Source organism: Podarcis bocagei (genome assembly GCF_964188305.1).
Source record: "Podarcis bocagei genome assembly, chromosome: 8".
NCBI classification, from domain to species: domain Eukaryota; kingdom Metazoa; phylum Chordata; class Lepidosauria; order Squamata; family Lacertidae; genus Podarcis; species Podarcis bocagei.
In genome coordinates this window covers 67,526,952-67,545,581 of record NC_138133.1, presented here as the reverse complement: position 1 = coordinate 67,545,581, position 18,630 = coordinate 67,526,952, and the positions used below count along the sequence as shown (strand labels likewise).

The 18,630-nt window shown below is 49.7% G+C and overlaps 1 protein-coding gene across 1 annotated transcript in view; it reads left to right on the top strand.

Moving 5' to 3' along the window:
* Nucleotides 1-18,301, top strand: part of GDF6 (growth differentiation factor 6) — a 29,249-nt gene extending 10,948 nt beyond the window's left edge. The window contains exon 2 of the mRNA XM_081204868.1: nt 14,219-18,301. Coding sequence (XP_081060994.1) covers nt 14,219-15,165 — 947 coding nt within the window. The 3' untranslated portion in view covers nt 15,166-18,301. The remainder of the gene's footprint in view (nt 1-14,218) is intronic.
* Nucleotides 18,302-18,630: the final 329 nt, after the last annotated feature.

Here is an 18,630-nt window from a genome sequence, read left to right as displayed (position 1 = left end):
GTGACACGCAAGTTGACCCGTTTTATCTTGAGAACCTTTCAGTTCGACAAAGTGCAACTTTACCCGCCAGAAAGTTGCGGAGACTTTTTAAAGGCGTTCCCTGGGCTCAGCAATTGTAGGGATTTCCTCGCGCAATTGAAGTGAAGCAGTGGAGAGGGAGAAGCGGGAGGAAGCCGCTGGATTTCCCTGAGGGATCGCCTCTCCCCACTCGACTACCTGGATCTGCAGAAGGGGCACTATTAGAGGCGCCACATAAACGCTACTCAAACCACACTTGGAAGAAAGCGTGCTTTTAGTGTGGGAGCACCCAAACATTGGAACTCCCTGCCTGTGGACACCAGGCAGGCGCCTTCCCTCGGCACTTCCGGGTACCTGCTTAAAACATTTTCATTTAGGCAAGCCTACCAGGGCGCAATAAAGCGAGATGAGCGCCGCAACCCCAGAGTCGGCCACGACTGGACCTAATGGTCAGGGGTCCCTTTACCTTTTTACCAGGGCGCAACACGTAGACGTGCTTTAATCTCCCCCCCTTGTTAATTTGAATTGTCATTAATGCTTTTAATTACGTTAAAATTACTTTTATTGATTATTTTAATGTAAACCCCTTAAAGGTTTTACTAAAATCAAGCTCTGTATACATTTTATTAAAATGATAATTAAAAAAATGAAGCCCTGCTAAATGGCTGGAAAGGAGACTGCTTATCTTTAAACGCAGTGTTATGCATACTTACTAGTGAGCCAGTCCCATTAGAGTCCAGGGAGTAAACAAATATAGTTTCGAACTGGCAGTGGCCAGTTTCTCGTATGATCGTCCCCATTTAATACAATGGGAAAACAGTGCCAGTTGGACCTATCTAGCGCTGGGTGAGTCATGCACCACCATAAATGGTTGGACTCCAGCTTCCGCTTCCGGCAGCCTGCATGTCCAGTGGTCAGGGATGATGGGAGTCACCATCCTTCAACATCTGGAAGGCCAGGCGTCTCGCTTCGCCAGGTAATGGCCTGCTGTCCTTCACTCGTGTGCAGTGCAGCGCCGTCTCAACCCAGAAGCCCAGGGAATTCCGTAGCACCATTTGATCGCAGCAGCCTTGACTGCCACCTCGATCGTTTTAATCTGATTTTGTAAAGCGGTTTAAACTCCAAGCCTCTCCATCTTTCTCAACCGCGCATTGGTATTTAGCAAAACACTATACGGGTTGTATACATCCTACTCAGAGTAGACCCACTGATATTAATGCGCCCAAGTTAGTCACGTCCATTAACTTCGATTTGTTTACTCTAAGACTGAATGCAATCCTGTTGTGGGTTGTGGTTTGAAAAATCACAATTCTGCATTTCTTCCTTATTTTCGTCTTGTGGCATATATATTTTCGGTCGTGGAAGATTCAGGTGCTGAAACGGTCCGAAACGGGAATTATACACACACCCCTTCGATTACACCTGTCTGGTTAACTGAGTTTAAATTCTAGTTTTCCACGAAGACGCTGGCTTGTTGATTAGGCTGTCCGGGCTAAATCTATCAAGGCTTCAAGGATTACTTGGATTGATGTTCCCTAACAGCAGTCTATGCCAGCCTCCCAAACCTGTTGCATTGCACTCCAGTTCCCATCAGCCCCGGCCAGTACAGCAGATGGTCAGGAATGATGGGAGTTGTAGTCTAAGCGCTTCCCGCAGAATTGGAGAAGGCTGATGCAATTAAGGGGGGGGGTGTCCTGTCGTCTGACATGGCCTTGGCTGGACTACATATCCCATCATCCTTGTCTGTTGGTGTTCCTTTCAGCTGAGGCTGATGGGAATTGGAGTCCAACAACTACTGGAGAGTCCCCACTGCGGGTGGCAAGGCTTCACAGCAGCCTTCAACCTAGTTTGGGCAACCACTTGAAACATCCGGAGGGGCCACCAAGTTGGAGAAGGTGGAGACTTCGGTTAGGAGGCGAGGCGCCCTCCCTTTTCGACGTGCGCTTTCCAAGACGGTTAAATGACCGGAACGCACCGTTAATGAAAACCCGTCCTGGAGTAATATATATTATATAACAACTCTCCCTGGGGTGGAAGACAATGCCACCCAACGCGAAAAGGCCCGTCTCGCTCTGCCTCAGACGGCCCGAGGCGCAAGACGAGGCTGTCACGGCTGTTACTGTGCAGGCTGCGGGTGTTTCTTGACCAGCCACCAGGATGGTCCTCGAAGGGGGCTTTCAGCCGCCAATGAAGAGCGGGGCTTCCAAGGGCCTCCCAAACATCTAGGGTGCTCTCCTGGCTCCTTGAGCTTCAGCCTAGCTTGGGGACAGACGGGAGGAACGGGGCAGTCGTCCGAATCTTCTGGTAAACGAGAGGGAGAAAAAGATAAGACCTTGATGACTAGCGCCTTGGCGTGCCATCTCCAGGGAATACTGGTGGCTTGCACGAATCTCGGGGGAAAGACGTGGGGGGCGGAGAGACGAGCCACTTCACACCAGATGCATCTCAGTGCACGCCTTTCGATTTTGTTTTATTTTCTTTTTAAAGAAAAACCTCCTTTCGAGGGCGAGAAATCACCTGACACGCCAAGGAGGAGGCGGTGAGGCAGAAGGAAATCGGGGAGGGGGAACCGGAACGGAAAGAGGTAGTAAGCTTAAAATGTTTAACCTGATTTAATTGTAGGGCTTCTAACCACGCAGCCAGAGGTCTGCTTACTCACAAAGAAGTCCCACGAGGCTTCCTCGACGGCAGCTCAAAGACAGCAGCTGGGCGGGCCAATGCTGCTCGCCCATTACTCCACTAGTAAAAGGAGGCGCCGTTTTTGTTAGACTGAGAATCCAGGGAGCTGTCTAGAATTACCCCGAGGGACTTTTTCCTAGGAAGGGTCAAGATCCTCCGGGAGCTAGAAATTTGCCCCAGACTGCTCACCTCATAGTGGTAGATTCCGGGAACTTTGATTGAAATGCATAGAAAGAGTCCACTCAATTATAAGCCAGGCAACCCTATCCTAAGCACGTTCACTCAGAAGTAAGCCCAGCCAAAGACTATATGACTTACTCTCTCGTAAAACTGCGTTCCTACGATCCTGAAATCTACTGGCTACAGTGGGAATTTCCTCTGATCAGAAGAGGTTAGGCTCACACGGTGTAGAAACCTACAAACAAACGCGAAGGGAATTGGTTCAGAGCGCAAGTGCTTTGAAGTCGCAGCATCGCGTGTTTTTTTGGTTTTAAATCGTATTTGAAAGAGTACTTGGTTGAAACGCAGCAAGCGAGCTGACGGTCGCTTAGAATTCCGATCCCTTCCCACTTAATTCCCAAAGGATGGCTCGCAGCTTTAACTTCATTTCTTTGAAACGCGCTTACTTGGGAAGCAAGTTCTCTTGCAGCCGCCAAGCTATCTGAGCGCAGAAACGGTGGCCGCGATCCTACGCACGCTTAGGAAGAAACCTTAGGCCGATGTAAAAAGCGCTGCGGAGTCTCTGAGAAACCTGGATAGGGATGGACAAGAAATTTTTCTGGAATTCATTCCAAGTAGATCTGCTGCAAATCCTCCTTCCTTCAGACGACACGCCTTTATGAACCCACCAGAAGGAACTGCTCAACAAATTCGAAGAGGTCTGGAGCGTCCAAAATAGTTGAACCCAGAGGGGGAAGGGATGCAGAGAGAGAATGTAACTCGGACATCGTTGCCCAATGCAAGCGAGACTTTAGGAAAAATAACGTTGCGCCGAGAATCCATTGCAAGCCCGTGTTCCGCCCTTCTCTCCGACAGTTGCATTCCTTGACCAGTCCTCACTCGGTTGTTTTGGGGTCCCCTCCTGGGCTCTTCAATATATATATATATTTCTGCAAAGCGTTGGACTCGTCGACCCTGCTGAAAGCTCCTGTGTGCGGAGACGGTGCCGTTTGGGCTCCATAAATCAGCGGCACTCAAAGCCTGAACATGTGGGAAAGAGAGGGAATAATGAAACAGGCTAAATAGGAATCCACCCAAGAAATCACCTATGTTTCGGGCCGCCGCCCTTGAGTTACTTCCTTGCGTAAATCAAGCCGACTGAAATCAGTGGGACGTAATACAGCCTGAAAACCCCCAATGAATCAATAAGTCTGGATCCCGCCCACCTTTTTTATTAGGGCGGACGGGGATCGTATTACAGGTCAGGACGGAGCTCTAGTTCCGTTTAGGAATAACCGCAGCGAGCCGGTGAGAGGGCGGAGGGTTACCCCACCCTTTCCTGAAAGAAGCAACTTTTCCTTTCTAGAAACGCCCCCGTTTCCAGTTTAATTTAAGGCGCTGGAATCTCGGGGAGCTGAAGAGGCGCGACTCCGGCGTTTGCTGCAGCGCCGATCCTAAGCGGGGAAGAGAGACCCGTTCCCTTTTCGCCCAGGTGAGTGAGTTGGTTTGCGGCTGCAACCTCAGATGAGCTGGTTTGGAAATTGCTGGGTAAGGATCGCACGGTTTTCACTTCAAAGCAGAGATTCCCTCGGTTGAGGGTTGGAGTGTGTGGACCCCCATTTCCTCCTGAAGTTTCGAACACCTCTTCCTCTTTCCCCTTCCCCGTTTCCTATTGTCAATAAACCAACAGGCAGAGAAGATTTTGCTCATTCCTCTTATTTTTAAAAAATCGTTCTTATGGCGCTTTGCAGCGCATCTTACATAAGCCTTGGCTCAATTGTGGATCCGCCCTGGGATAGCTCAGTTGGTAGAGCATGGGACTCTTAATCTCAGGGCTGTGGGTTCAAGCACCACATTGGGTGAAATATTGGACTACGTGATCCAACTCTGATTCTATGAAAAGGGAACGAAACCGTGCTGGCTTGTGGGTCTCTGAAGCAACTCCTCCGCTATGCGCTTTGAAATAGTTAAGCCGGTTCTGGCGTTCGCTACGGCAGTGTTCTGTTTATTTTTCTAAAAAATTATTTATTTATCTTTTTAATTGCTTTAATTGTCCTTGATGTGCCTGAGATGAGGTGTGGCCTTTGAAATCTTCCCTCACTTTAATGAAGCACTTTCTTGACCACTGAGGAAGGGATTAATTCGGATTGAGGGATTACCAAACCGAGCCAGCCAGAAGTCAAAACTTCCAGAGAGGGTGAAACGGGACTTCTAACTAAACTGGAGGATGTGGGAGGACAGACCCCACCATCATTTGCATCTCATCGTGTGTATGTGAATATATATTAATTTTGGACCTTCCTTTTGCAGATTTGATGTGTTGGGATTTTCTTTGACTAGGCTTGAAATGATAGATAAATTCTGTCGCCTTGTTGTAATGGGAACAAACAACAGCAGAAAACAAAGGCCTTCACATCTGAATGAATTGAAACGCGCCTTGCCGTCTGGGTGCTAATTCTGTGCAAATTCCCTTGGACTTTGATGGCATTTATCCCCAAGAAAGCGACCCCATTTTTATTCTAGGGGTTTGCGGATTATCGACTAATTTGACCGACCACTCGATAAACCATTAGAAAATGGTGCGCCTGCAGCCCAGTTCCTCCGGTTAGTGGCAATTCAACGGAGGCGCCAAAGCGCATCTGGAGGACGCTTGACTCGGAGGGAGCGTGTGTACGATTGTGCCCACCGTCCGGAGACTGGAAATCCGAATTCTTCTCCCTTGCTCCTGGGCCCTGGATTACTCCCACTTTCATTGATGGGGTTTAGGGAACGTTTGCTGAACTCAGTCAGTGGCCCCGGGGCTCTTCCCAATCCTCGTCTGAGCGGCTTTGCTACGGAGAGAGATAACCCAAGTAAATCTCGGATTACAGCCATAATCTCTGCTAGCAGATATGTATGTGTGTGCTCTGTGTGTAGTATTTCTACCCCACCATTTTTCTCCAAGGAGCTTGAGGCACCTTACATGGTGTTCTCTCTCTCTCTCCCTCCTCGTATTTAAACCCCACAACAACCCTGTGAGGTAGGTGAAGGAAAAGGCAGATGCTTTATGCAGTCAGACCACTGGTAGAGGTAGCTCAATACTGTCTACACTGACTAGCAGCTGCTCTCCAGGGTTTCAGACAAGAAGTCTCTCCCAGCGCTACCTGGAATGATTGAACCTGGGACCTCAGAGCGCCCTGCAGCTTGCTGGCCCCTCGCATGCTGCCAGGAAGGAAGGAAGGATTTCTCGATCCTGTTTGTATATACAGGGACATAGTAAGGTGATTGACTCTGAGCCAGATCATCGGCCCATTGGGCTCAGTGTTGTTTACACAAGTGCTTTTCAGTCTTGGGTCCCCAGCTGCTGTTGGACTACAACTCCCATCATGCCTAGCTAGCAGGACCAGTGGTCAGGAACGATGGGAGTTGTAGTCCAACAACCATTGCTGGGGACCCAGCTGACTGCCAGCTGCCCTCCTTTTAAGACAGAAGACATTCCCACCCCTATCTGGGGACCTCTGTCCCTGTCTGGCGACAGATGCGTGGTGAATGTGGAGGGAAATGGTTGGTGCAGTCGTCGGACAGGAGAAGGAGCGGCGTGGTGTTGCCTCCCGGGCAATGGGGCTCGTTAGGTCATTTTAGACTCTAATCTCAGTTTATCATAGCCACGCTCCTCCACCCGCTGCCATTTGATCTTAATGAGCATAGCTTCACTTCAAAACGAGGTAGGGAAGCTCAGCTGCCTTTGCGGGGGCGTGAGGGGAGGTTTACCGTTGCTAATAACAAACGCAATCCGCCGGTCGAATCAAGGCGATGACGTAATAATCGCCTTGCTGGATACCGCGATGATGCAGTAATCGCTCTGCTGGATCGGACACAGATTTACGGTATCTTGTTCGTACTAGATGCCTCTGGGAAGCCCAAAAGCCGGGCGTGTAGGTGGCAATCCTCACGCGTCTAGTGTCCCAAGGTATACTGCTTCTGAACATGGAAATTTTATTTAGTTGTCCCGGCTAGCGACCGTCGATAGCCCTACCCTGCATGAATTGATCCAGTTTTTCTTATTCAAGCCAAGGAGGAGAAAGTCAGATGTCTACCGGTGAAAAAAGATTTAGAAGTGGTAAGGGATTAAGACCGTTTGCTTTGCTTTTAACTTGATATGATTTCTTATAATGAGAGCGAGCGAGCAAGAGAGAGATGGCGAGTGATTTCCGTTCAGAAAGAAGAGCAAGTAATGGGGCCACTCAGTATGTGTTTCCCTTTATCAACTAAATTTCACTCCATGTCTCTTTAAGGAAGGGGCGTGGCCAAAAGGGGCGTGGCAATTATGAATGGGTGGGGCTAACAAAGGAAGACTAGAACAATAGTTAGCTACCACTGAGGTCTGCAGCTGCCTAGAGTGCAGATCTCAAGAGACCTTTAAGGAACACAGCTTTATACAGGTCAGTTTATGTTATATCTGACATTTTACTTTCATATTTTGAAGAATTTTATCATTTCTACAGTGCATCTGTTTCTGAACACTGAAGTTAACTATTTGGGGGGAAGGGGGATGGGGTGCAAGTAGTTACTTTGCCTGGGGCTCAAAATAGCCTGGCACCAGTATTGCTACCAGGGACGCGGGTGGCGCTGTGGGTTAAACCACAGAGCCTAGGGCTTGCCAATCAGAAGGTTGCCAGTTCAAATCCCCGTGGTGGGGTGAGCTCCCGTTGCTCAGTCCCTGCTCCTGCCAACCTAGCAGTTTGAAAGCACGTCAAAGTGCAAGGAGATAAATAGGCAGGAAGTAAACGGTGTTTCCATGTGCTGCTCTGGTTCGCCAGAAGCGGCTTTGTTATGCTGGCCACATGACCCGGAAGCTGTGTGCCGGCTCCCTCGGCCAATAAAGCGAGATGAGCGCCGCAACTCCAGAGTCGGTCACAACTGGACCTAATGGTCGGGGTCCCTTTACTTTACCTAGTATTGCTACCACTGTCACACACAAGTTCCTTGAGGATGGTGTGTGAGCTGAGGGGAAAGCAGAAAGGTAGAGTTCTGTGTTAAGTATGTGCGATGGTATGCCTACCTGCGTTAGTGCAACATGTGTGTTCCTAAGTGCTCACTTTGGGTTTGGATGGATGCAGCAACACACCCACCCACCAGTACTGAACAAGAGCAAACGGGCTCAAAGGTAGGGATGGAGAACCTGTGGTGCTCCAGATGGTTGTTTTTTTGGACTCTCATCTGCTCCAGCCCAGCATGGCCACTGGACGTAGATGATGCTGGAGGACCACAAGTTCCCCACCAAACCTGTCCTAAGCACTTTGCCTGACCATCAAATCCACTCTGGACTAAGAGTCAAACTTGCAACCGTGTTTATTTGAAAGTAGTTCCCATTGAACGTTTCCCCAAGCCAATGGGACTTTCTAAACATTCATCCCCACTTATTCTGCATATTCCTTCATGCCCCTGTTGGCATCTTCAACCCTATTCCCATTCCTCCTATCACTTCTTTTTGCAACCCCCTTTGCACTCCCATTTCCACCTTCACAAACTTTTCTCACCCTCCCTCTTTTCTCAGCACCCCCTTGCACACAGATCACCCCCATTTTCCATGTCTTATTTTCTCTCCTATTGCATAGCCAGCCTTTGCACATATATACCATATTAAGGTAAAGGGACCCCTAACCATTAGGTCCAGTCGTGACCGACTCTGGGGTTGCGGCGCTCATCTCGCTTTATTGGCCGAGGGAGCCGGCGTAGAGCTTCCAGGTCATGTGGCCAGCATGACTAAGCCGCTTCTGGTGAACCAGAGCAGCACACAGAAATGCCGTTTACCTTCCCGCCAGAGCGGTACCTATTTATCTACTTAAACCCCAATAAAAATACACACCACATTATCACCTTCACCCCCTTTTCCTTACCTCCTCATTCCTCCATTTCTCAACTCTCCCTTACAGACAGACCCCTCCTTTTTAATGCTTCCTGCTCTTTCCAGCATGCACACCCACAACCATGGTGATACATGTTACTGTAGCTTTAAGATGAATAGAATTGTATCAGCAACCTTTTTCAGTTACAGAAGGTTAAGTTCAGTGGATGATATATGGGTGTTTGCAAAATATCTCTTCTAAATTTGTGACATATTGAACTTCATGGTTGCTGTTGTTGTTTAGTCGTGTCCGACTCTTCATGACCCCATGGACCAGAGCACCCAGGCACTCCTGTCTTCCAATGCCTCCTGCAGTTTGGTCATGTTTGTAGCTTCGAGAACACTGTCCAACCATCTCGTCCTCTGTCCATAGGTGCCGACTCCATGGGGCTTGAGGGGGCTCGAGCCCCCTCAAAAATTTTTTTGGGGGGGCTCAGCCCCCCCAATAATCTCGGGCGGGCGCCCTTTCAGCAGAGCGCCGCCGCCGTCCCCCGCCTCCTCCTCACCTGCTCCTTCGCCAGCCAGCCAGCCGCGTGCCCTAATCGGAGGCACTGCCGGAAATCCCGCGAGAACAGGGGAATCCCGACTGGCCACACCTCCCAGCCAGCCAATCGGCTGGCTGGGGGGGCGTGGCTTGCCCTATTTAGGGCCGGAGCCACTTTATTTGCATATTCATGAGCTTATTTATTATTCATGAGCTTTCCCGGCCCCCCCCCCTATATTTTTTCTAAGTCCGCGTCCCTGCCTCTGTCGTCCCCTTCTCCTTGTGCCCTCCATCTTTCCCAACATCAGGGTCTTTTCCAGGGAGTCTTCTCTTCTCATGAAGTGGCCAAAATATTGGAGCCTCAGCTTCAGGATCTGTCCTTCCAGGGAGCACTCAGGGCTGATTTCCTTAAGAATGGATAGGTTTGATCTTCGTGCAGTCCATGGGACTCTCAAGAGTCTCCTCCAACACCATATTTCAAAAGCACCAATTCTTTGGCGATCAGCCTTCTTTATGGCCCAGCTCTCACTTCAGAAGTGAAATACCTTGTGGGGCAAAGCTATGGAATATTTGAGGGCTCAGCACCCTCTGTTTCTCACATACTACACAGCTGAAGAATAGAAGAGAGGCAAGGTATTTGCAAGATATTTATATCTATCTCTGTCCAAACCCTACTCTCTCCTTGCCACCCTGCCACAGTGGTGTAGTGTGGGTTGCCGGTGGCCAGAACAGGCAAGTGTTGCACCCCCTGGTGGATTGGTCAGCTGGGCATGGAGCCTATCAGGCACATGGCTGCCGGTGGCCGCGCACCTTCTCGGCTTGACAGCTCCACCTCCCAGCTTGGCCAGCCCAAGGGTGGGCCGGGTGGGCGTTGTGCCAAGTAGTGCTCCTCTCAGAATTTTGTGGTGGGCCAAAAGGTTTTGGGTGAATAGACTCCAGCAGAGGCTATTCTCCTGGGCATGTGCTTCATGCAAACAATTCTAAGTATGGACCCAAAATGTTCAAGTGTTTGTTCTCTTTGCTAAAAGTATCTTTTTCTTATGCTCAGTCTTCTGACCACTGAGCAATGCAGTGAGATATACTTTCCTTCCAGTGTTGCAACACCAGACTTTTTGGCCACCAACAGGGCACACCTGGCCCAAGTACCTTTGCCCCTCTGGTCAAGGCTTGTGGTAATGGAATATGACTTAGTGTGAGCATCCAATAATTTTATGGATTTCTCAGGACTAAGATTCCTTCCAGTAGCACCTTAAAGACCAACTAAGTTAGTTCTTGGTATGAGCTTTCGTGTGCATGCACACTTCTTCAGATACCAAAGCTCATACCAAGAACTAACTTAGTTAGAAGGACCCCTTCTAACACACATGAAAAGCTCATACCAAGAACTAACTTAGTTGGTCTTTAAGGTGCTACTGGAAGGAATTTTTTTATTTTGACTATGGCAGACCAACACGGCTACCTATCTGTATCAGGACTAAGATGATATGGATGACGACTTCCATCCAGAACGCTGCCACGATCCTCTCCCTTAGAATAATACAACTGAACACCACTGGCCTGAAACCATGTCCAAGTTACTCAGTAGTAAGGGCACTGAACTTGGTTGGACACACTGCTGAGTAAATATGCACCAGGCCAGGCATGTGAAGCTAGAATAGGCGAATATGCTTTGAATCTACATGTCTGCAAATCTTTTTGTTATCCTACGTCAAGGGTGAGGAACCCCAGGTCTAGGGCCTCCCAGACCTCAGGAGCTAGGATACTCTCCAAGCTATGCCCATCGCTGGGACACCCTCCTTCTCCCAGGTCACGTCCCTAACTAGTTGTATGGTGATCCCTCCTTGGGTGCGTTTTGCCTGATGGGAGTGCGTCCTTGAACTATGGATCATGCTTTTTGCTTTCCTGGTTGTGGAACAGAGACACAGAGAGGGTGCAGAAACCTCTGACCAGTAGGTGGGTGGAATGTAGCCCTCGCAAAGGAAAGAGCAAACTTTTTCAGCAGGGGGCCGGTCCACTGTCCCTCAGACCTTGTGGGGGGCTGGGCTATATTTTTTTGGGGGGGGGAATGAACGAATTCCTATGCCCCACAAATAACCCAGAGATGCATTTTAAATAAAAGGACACCTTCTACTCATGTAAAAACATGCTGATTCCCGGACCATCCATGGACCAGATTGAGAAGGCAATTGGGCCGCATCCGGCCCACGGGCCTTAGGTTGCCTACCCATGGGAAAGAGTCACCTCTGTAGCTCCTCCCACTTTTTGCCTCTAGCCCTGCCCACCACTGGGATGTGTCCCCCAAAGGCTGCCTATGAGGAAATGTGGCCCTTGGTCTGGAAAAGGTTCCCCTATTCCTCTGCTATACAATCCCAAACAACGTGCCAGCTCGTGTCTATGGGTGAAATGCGTAGCTCAAAGGAGCGCAGGAACCCTGAGCCAATTTTAGCTGGAAGGGTTACGGCACTCTCTTTTGGGGTGGGGGCGCCAATGTGAAATTGATTCTTCCTGTCACTGGCAAGTTGGAAGGTCTTGATTCCCATCCATCACCCTCCTGCGCCTCCCCTTCGCCCCACCCGTCTTCCCAAGACCTTTTAACCAGGTCTTTTAGCTTGTAAAAACACACTGATTAGGAATACTAGTAGTGACCTTCGCGATCAATAAATAACCGGGTCTCTTGCAAGCCGTTTCAGCCACCCTTTCCCAGCTTGAGCTGCAGCGCAGAGCTCACGAGAGCAGGCTCTGTGTGGTGACACTTTTACTGTTGAAATATATACTGATTTTTATTAGCTCTTGGGGGAAACCCAGAGGCTGGGGGAATTTTTTGTATTTGCTGGCCTGTAAACCTTTTTTATTGGAAAGCAGCTAAGGCGCGCGGGGGCGGGGGGGGGGAGAGTTTTGAATCTGGTTTGCTTTTCACAGCCTACACTTTGTACACAAAATGTGTCAAAAACAGAAATCCAGGTTTGTCTCAGGGTGAATGTAATCCACGTGAGCACACATATAAGCAGGTTTTGGAAAAAAACAAAATAAATGCGTTTTTAAAAGATGTACAGTATAAAACAATGGAAGAGGGCATCTATTTTGCATGCAGAAGATCCCAGGTTCTTAAGAGAGCAAGGCAACAACAGAGAGCAGATCCCCAGCACTACAGATCTACTCTCAATACGCCTGGTTTTGTTTTAGGGGGACAGCAGGGGATCCAACAGCAACTACTGCAGCCCACCCAGTCCATCCCAGTCTCTCTGACCTGGGGGATCCTGCTAGCCTGGACTTTTGAGAGAAAGATAAGGGGTCCTTCTACACAGCAATTGCAATAAATGCTCAGGCCAAGTTTTTCTGCAGCATCCACAGGGCACTGTCGTCATCAAATGCCTCCTGCATTCCCACCCTAATCCGGAATAGACAGATTTTTCCATGGAAATGGTAAATCAGGATGAAGTGGGAAAATAATACAGGGCAGCATTTTGACAAGGATGGCAATATGTGGATGCCGCAGAAAGCTTGTACCCACAAGCAGCAAACACAATAACTGGTTGTGAGGACACACCAAAGCGCTGTGATTCAAATTGCATGGAAGGCCACTTAAGACCTTCCTAACACCTTGAAGCGGGATGCGGGTGGCGCTGTGGGTTAAACCACAGAGCCTAGGACTTGCCGATCAGAAGGTCGGCGGTTCGAATCCCGCGATGGGGTGAGCTCCCGTTGCTCGGTCCCTGCTCCTGCCAACCTATCAGTTCAAAAGCATGTCAAAGTGCAAGTAGATAAATAGGTACCGCTCTGGCAGGAAGGTAAACGGCATTTCTGTGCGCTGCTCTGGTTCGCCAGAAGCCGCTTAGTCATCCTAGCCACATGACCCGGAAGCTGTACGCCGGCTGCCTCAGCCAATAAAGCGAGATGAGCACCACAACACCAGAGTCAGCCACAACTGGACCTAATGGTCAGGGGTCCCTTTACCTTTACCTTTACCACCTTGAAATGTCAAGAGGCAACAGAAATTGTCTTCCAAAAAAGTGGAGATACCCCTATACAGATAAATGCCGTACGTTAACTGATGCGCAGCCTAGCTCAGTTGGTAGAGTGTGAGGCTCTTTAAGCTCTGGGTTGTGGGTTCAAGTCCCAGGTTGGGCAAAAGAGTCCTAGAATCATAGAATCATAGAGTTGGAAGAGACCACAAGGGCCATCGAGTCCAACCCCCTGCCAAGCAGGAAACACCATCAGAGCACTCCTGACATATGGTTGTCAAGCCTCTGCTTAAAGACCTCCAAAGTAGGAGACTCCACCACACTCCTTGGCAGCAAATTCCACTGTCGAACAGCTCTTACTGTCAGGAAGTTCTTCCTAATGTTTAGGTGGAATCTTCTTTCTTGTAGTTTGGATCCATTGCTCCGTGTCCGCTTCTCTGGAGCAGCAGAAAACAACCTTTCTCCTTCCTCTATGTGACATCCTTTTATATATTTGAACATGGCTATCATATCACCCCTTAACCTCCTCTTCTCCAGGCTAAACATGCCCAGCTCCCTTAGCCGTTCCTCATAAGGCATCGTTTCCAGGCCTTTGACCATTTTGGTTGCCCTCCTCTGGACACGTTCCAGTTTGTCAGTGTCCTTCTTGAATTGTGGTGCCCAGAACTGGACACAGTACTCTAGGTGAGGTCTGACCAGAGCAGAGTCCTGCATTGCAGGGGATCGCACTCAATGACCCTCTTGGTCCCTTCCAATTCTGCAATTCCATGATTTCAGTGGCAGTCCATTGCGTCACCCTCCCACCCCCCTTAGGAAAGAAGTCCCCTGGATTCCATTAGGGACCTGTAGGCCCCGGTGTCTTTTAGCAGCGGGCAGAGGAGCAAGTCCGCGCTCCCCTTTCCCTCTCGTGCCGAGCCAGGCTGATGGAGGAGGTCAATTCTACCTGGGCAAGGGCCGCCTCCTCCCCACCCCGCGCACGTTCCCGCTTCAGAGGTGAAACTGACTGCAATTATGCGTTTTATCTTGCAGACGATCTCTCGCCCAGCGCTTTAAGGAGACAGAAGTATTTGTTTGATGTATCGACTCTCTCCGACAAAGAGGAGCTGGTGGGAGCGGAGCTGCGGCTCTTTCGCAAAGCCCCTGGCGATCATTCCTCCAAGGCGCAGACAGGCCTGGCCCATGTGCAGGTCTCGCCCTGCCTGTCGGGCCGCCTCCTGGACTCCAGGACTTGGGGCCTGCACGAGGCGGCGTCGGCCCAGGCCGGGGGCGGCTGGGTGGTGTTTGATGTGTGGCAGGCGCTGCAGCCTCACCAGCCCTGGAAAAAGCAGCAGCAGCAGCCGCAGCAGCAACTGTGCCTTGAGGTGCGCGCCGTCGCGGGGACTCGAACTCACGCCCAGCAGCCCCTGTTGGACCTGCGCGATCTGGGTCTGGGGCGAGGCGCTCGGGCGCAGCAGGAGAAGGCACTGCTGGTGGTTTTCACCAAGTCCCGTCGGAAGAACCTCTTCTCCGAGCTGCGCCACGAAAGGGGAGCCCAGCAGCAGAGCGCGCACGCGCCTCCCCAGGAATCGACGGCCGCCGCGCAGTTACGCTTGCAGAGCCGTCGGATGAGGCGCACGGCTTTCCACAACCGCCACGGCAAGCGGCACGGCAAGAAAGCGCGGCTGCGGTGCAGCAAAAAGGCCCTGCACGTGAACTTCAAGGAGCTGGGCTGGGACGACTGGATTATCGCCCCTCTGGAGTACGAGGCGTACCACTGCGAGGGCGTGTGCGACTTCCCGCTGCGCTCGCACCTGGAGCCCACGAACCACGCCATCATCCAGACCCTCATGAACTCCATGGACCCGGGCTCGACGCCGCCCAGCTGCTGCGTGCCCACCAAACTGACGCCCATCAGCATCCTGTACACGGACGCGGGCAACAACGTCGTCTACAAGCAGTACGAGGATATGGTCGTCGAGTCCTGCGGGTGCAGGTAGCGCCGCGCCTCTCTGTCTCCCCCTGGAGGGAAGAAAAAGAAGCACCAGGGAACTTGGGGAGAGAGAAGGAGAGAGAGCGCGAGCGCGCCCACGAGGGACTCGCTAGGGGTAGCCCTGCGCAGGGAGGAGAAAGCAAAAGAGGCGCTCGACGGGGCGGCCGCTGCTGCAGTTGCCGCCGCCGCGCGGGCCTGGGAAGCCCTCTGGAGTGGGATTGAGGAGCGCGCCTGCGCCCTGCTAAGCCCGCTCCCCCCCAAGCGCTCCGTGCACTTGTCAAGGGGTAGCCACGTCGGGGTGGAGAGGCGAAGAGGCCTGCTAGAAATTGTGCCCGCGCCCACCCCTCCCTGCTGCCCATCAGCTTTCCAAGTTCAGGATTCCCTTTTGGTGGACGGAGCAGACGGCCGTTTAAGGCGCAAGGAAAGCCAGGCGCAAGAACAGCTCTCCTCTGGTTCGGAAAACGGGGCAAAGGCTAGGAGGAGAGTAGGCGACTTCCTGATGCTCTGTGGCTAGGAGTAGCTGGCCCCAGTCTGCTCCCCCGTATTTGATATTAGGGAGGGGTATTGGTCAGGCAGAGTTTTTCCAGAGATGGGGGTCACTTTAGTTTGATCTCCTCTTACCTACAAATCAGAGATGCTCAGAGAAGGGGGTGCAGGGAAGCAGAGGGGACAGGAAAGGAAATCCAGATCAGCAGTGCCTTGGAGATCAGTATTGTGAGAAATGGTGATAGCCGCTTTCATGAGTGATGCTCATGGTGGCTGATATCCCCCCCCCCCATCCCAGGGTACCCATGTCCCCTTCCACTTTCCATCCTCCACAAGTAACTTAGCACATGCTTACAAATTGCCTGGATGGTTTTGTTTTCCAGATAGTAGTTTTACCCAGGAGGGCAGGTAGGAAAACACCTGTCTCAGAGACGCTTCCTGTCGAGAGATCAGCAGGCAATAAATCATTGCAGGGGGCTGGACTAGATGATCCACTAGGTCCCTTCCAGCTCTACAATTCTATGAAGGCAGGAGGCTGAGGCCTAGGGGGTCACCGTGGGGAAAGGGGCCGTGGGGACAGAAAATGCCAAATACTTCCTGTTAAGTGTCAGATTGTATTCTTAGTGTTGTCTGAAGATACAGGCTTTCTTTTAAGAGGAGAAATGGGAAAGAGCAAGTGCAGAACAGAGCTGGCTTGATATTCCTCCAGAAACACCAGGAAGTATTCTCCTTTCTATTGCTTTGCAAGATTAGCCGGCTGAAACAGCCTTCGACACCCCTCCCCCCCCAAAAAAGTGCAATGCCAAACTGTAATTACCAGTGAGGTTGGGCTTTAGATCCTAGTAATGAAAAGCTGTGAAAGGAGTTTAAAGAAAGCACACACAAGATGCCCCCCCTTTTTAAAAGATGGGTTTGGAAACGCCTTTTAGTTTCAAGGTAAGTTTCGCCAGGTAGCTGAATTAGGTTCCAGGAGAAGGCAAGTGCCTTACAGGAAGCTACAGCAGTATTACACAGTTGCGCAAAGTGATGCCGAGAGCAAGCGCGTCACTATGAACATTTGCCTTCTTTCCCAGCCTTCCGCAAAGAATGGCTTGACGTACAAGATAATGCACTTCTGAGCATTCCTGAAGTCCATGGGGAGATTCCTTCCTCCAGTGAATTCTAGAGCGGTTAGACTATATCTTGACTTCATAGAGCTGCAAGAATGGCCGGGGGTGGGATGGGATGGGGAGGGGGAGAGAAGTACAAATGTAAAAAAAGTAAATAAGTAAATAAATAATATAATGATGCTAATAAAGGAAAGTCTCGGCCAGGAGCAATAATTGTTCTTTAATGCACACTTTGGTTTGGATGCACTGTTGTTCGTATTGAAGCTGTAAATACTTGTTTATTTAAACAGACTGCAAAGTGCAGAAATGGTGGCAAACAACATTCATTTCTCCCCCTCCCCCTAAATGTCCAAAACATGATATGCACTCAAATGTCTAATTTTTTTTTGTTTAAAAAGTTTATATTTGAGCTGTACAGAGTTGAGCATTAATCCAATATTTCAGCTGTATGTCTGTAACATTATCGTTCCCCCCCTTCTTGAAATGTTATTGCAAGAGTTAAAATTCCGTGTTAATAATGGAGAGTTCTTTTTTTCTGTTGTCTACCTCACTACATTGCAAGAGCACAATCCAACCTGGAAGGTCTGCATGCCTTGCTGCGAAAGGCCTGTAGCTTAGTGGTAGAGCATCAGCTTTGCCTGCAGAAGTTTCCAGGTTCGATTCCTGGGTGGAGCTGGGAGAGACTTCCTGTCCGAAACCCTGGAAAGTTGCAGCCAGTCAGCTCGAACAATACTGAACAAAATGGGCCATTGGTATTAAGCAACTTCCTTTGTTCTCATGATGCTACGCAGTTCCTATTTCAGTGAGGCTGAAGGAGGAGAACTTCCTGCTGGGTTGTGTGCCAAATAATATGCAACTCTTAAGGCTGTGTACCCATGGCATTTTATTCAAGAACCAATGGAGACAGTGCTTCCCCCTCCCATGTAGTCCGCACACAATTTAGATCTATTGCATATTTTTTTGCCCCTGAAAAGCTCTTCTTGAGAAACTGGCTCTGTTCTGGAAATAAAAGCTCATTGCGGATGGATTCTGCATTGCCGTGCAATGTGCTCATTTGCAAATGGATGAAAGCAGCTGTAGGCAGTGCCAGCAGTGGGTGTGGATGTGTATCCCTACACCTGTTCGGTGATGCTATGGGTGGGCATATATATCAAGTTCCCAGTCACCACTTCCTGCTTTGTTCACCCAGGGCATGTGCAGGGAAGAAAAGGAGGGGTTAGCCTAAACAAGGGGAGGGGTTTCAAATGTCTTATCAGGTAACCACACCCACCCTTGCGGATAGCAGGATCTAGAATCTACAGTAGTTTGAAAGTGACATGTTGTGGACAAGAATGAACAGTTCCTGATTGAGAAAAAATATCACTTTTGTGCTACGAAGTGTGTACGGAGCCTAACACTCTTTAAGGTAAATTAATATTCAGAACATTTTTATTGGATGGTACTTAAACCACAACTGTATTATTAAACTCTTTCCTCCCTGGAAGCCAGTTGCTTTTTCTGTTCTATTTTGATTAAATACCCGTGCATTAAAAACCAAAAAACCCCAAATCATATCTGGATGTTGGCTACAATTCTTAAAATCTATTAGTCGATCTGAAAGAAGCACCAATTAAAAAACAAAATTCACAGACCTTTGCGATTTAAACCCCCCTTTTAATGTATATTCTCAAGAACTTCTTAAGCGTAACTTATGAAAATATGGAAGGATTTCATGAAGAGTGGAAGCTACATCTGTTGGGTAATCCCAGTGAAAAGAAGGAGAAGCAGCATATAAATGGCAGCTGTGTGTGATACTTTTAAAATACATTACATTCTATGCAGCGCAAAGGGGGAGGTGGGAGGTGAACATGTCTGCATGCAATAGAACGGAATCATGA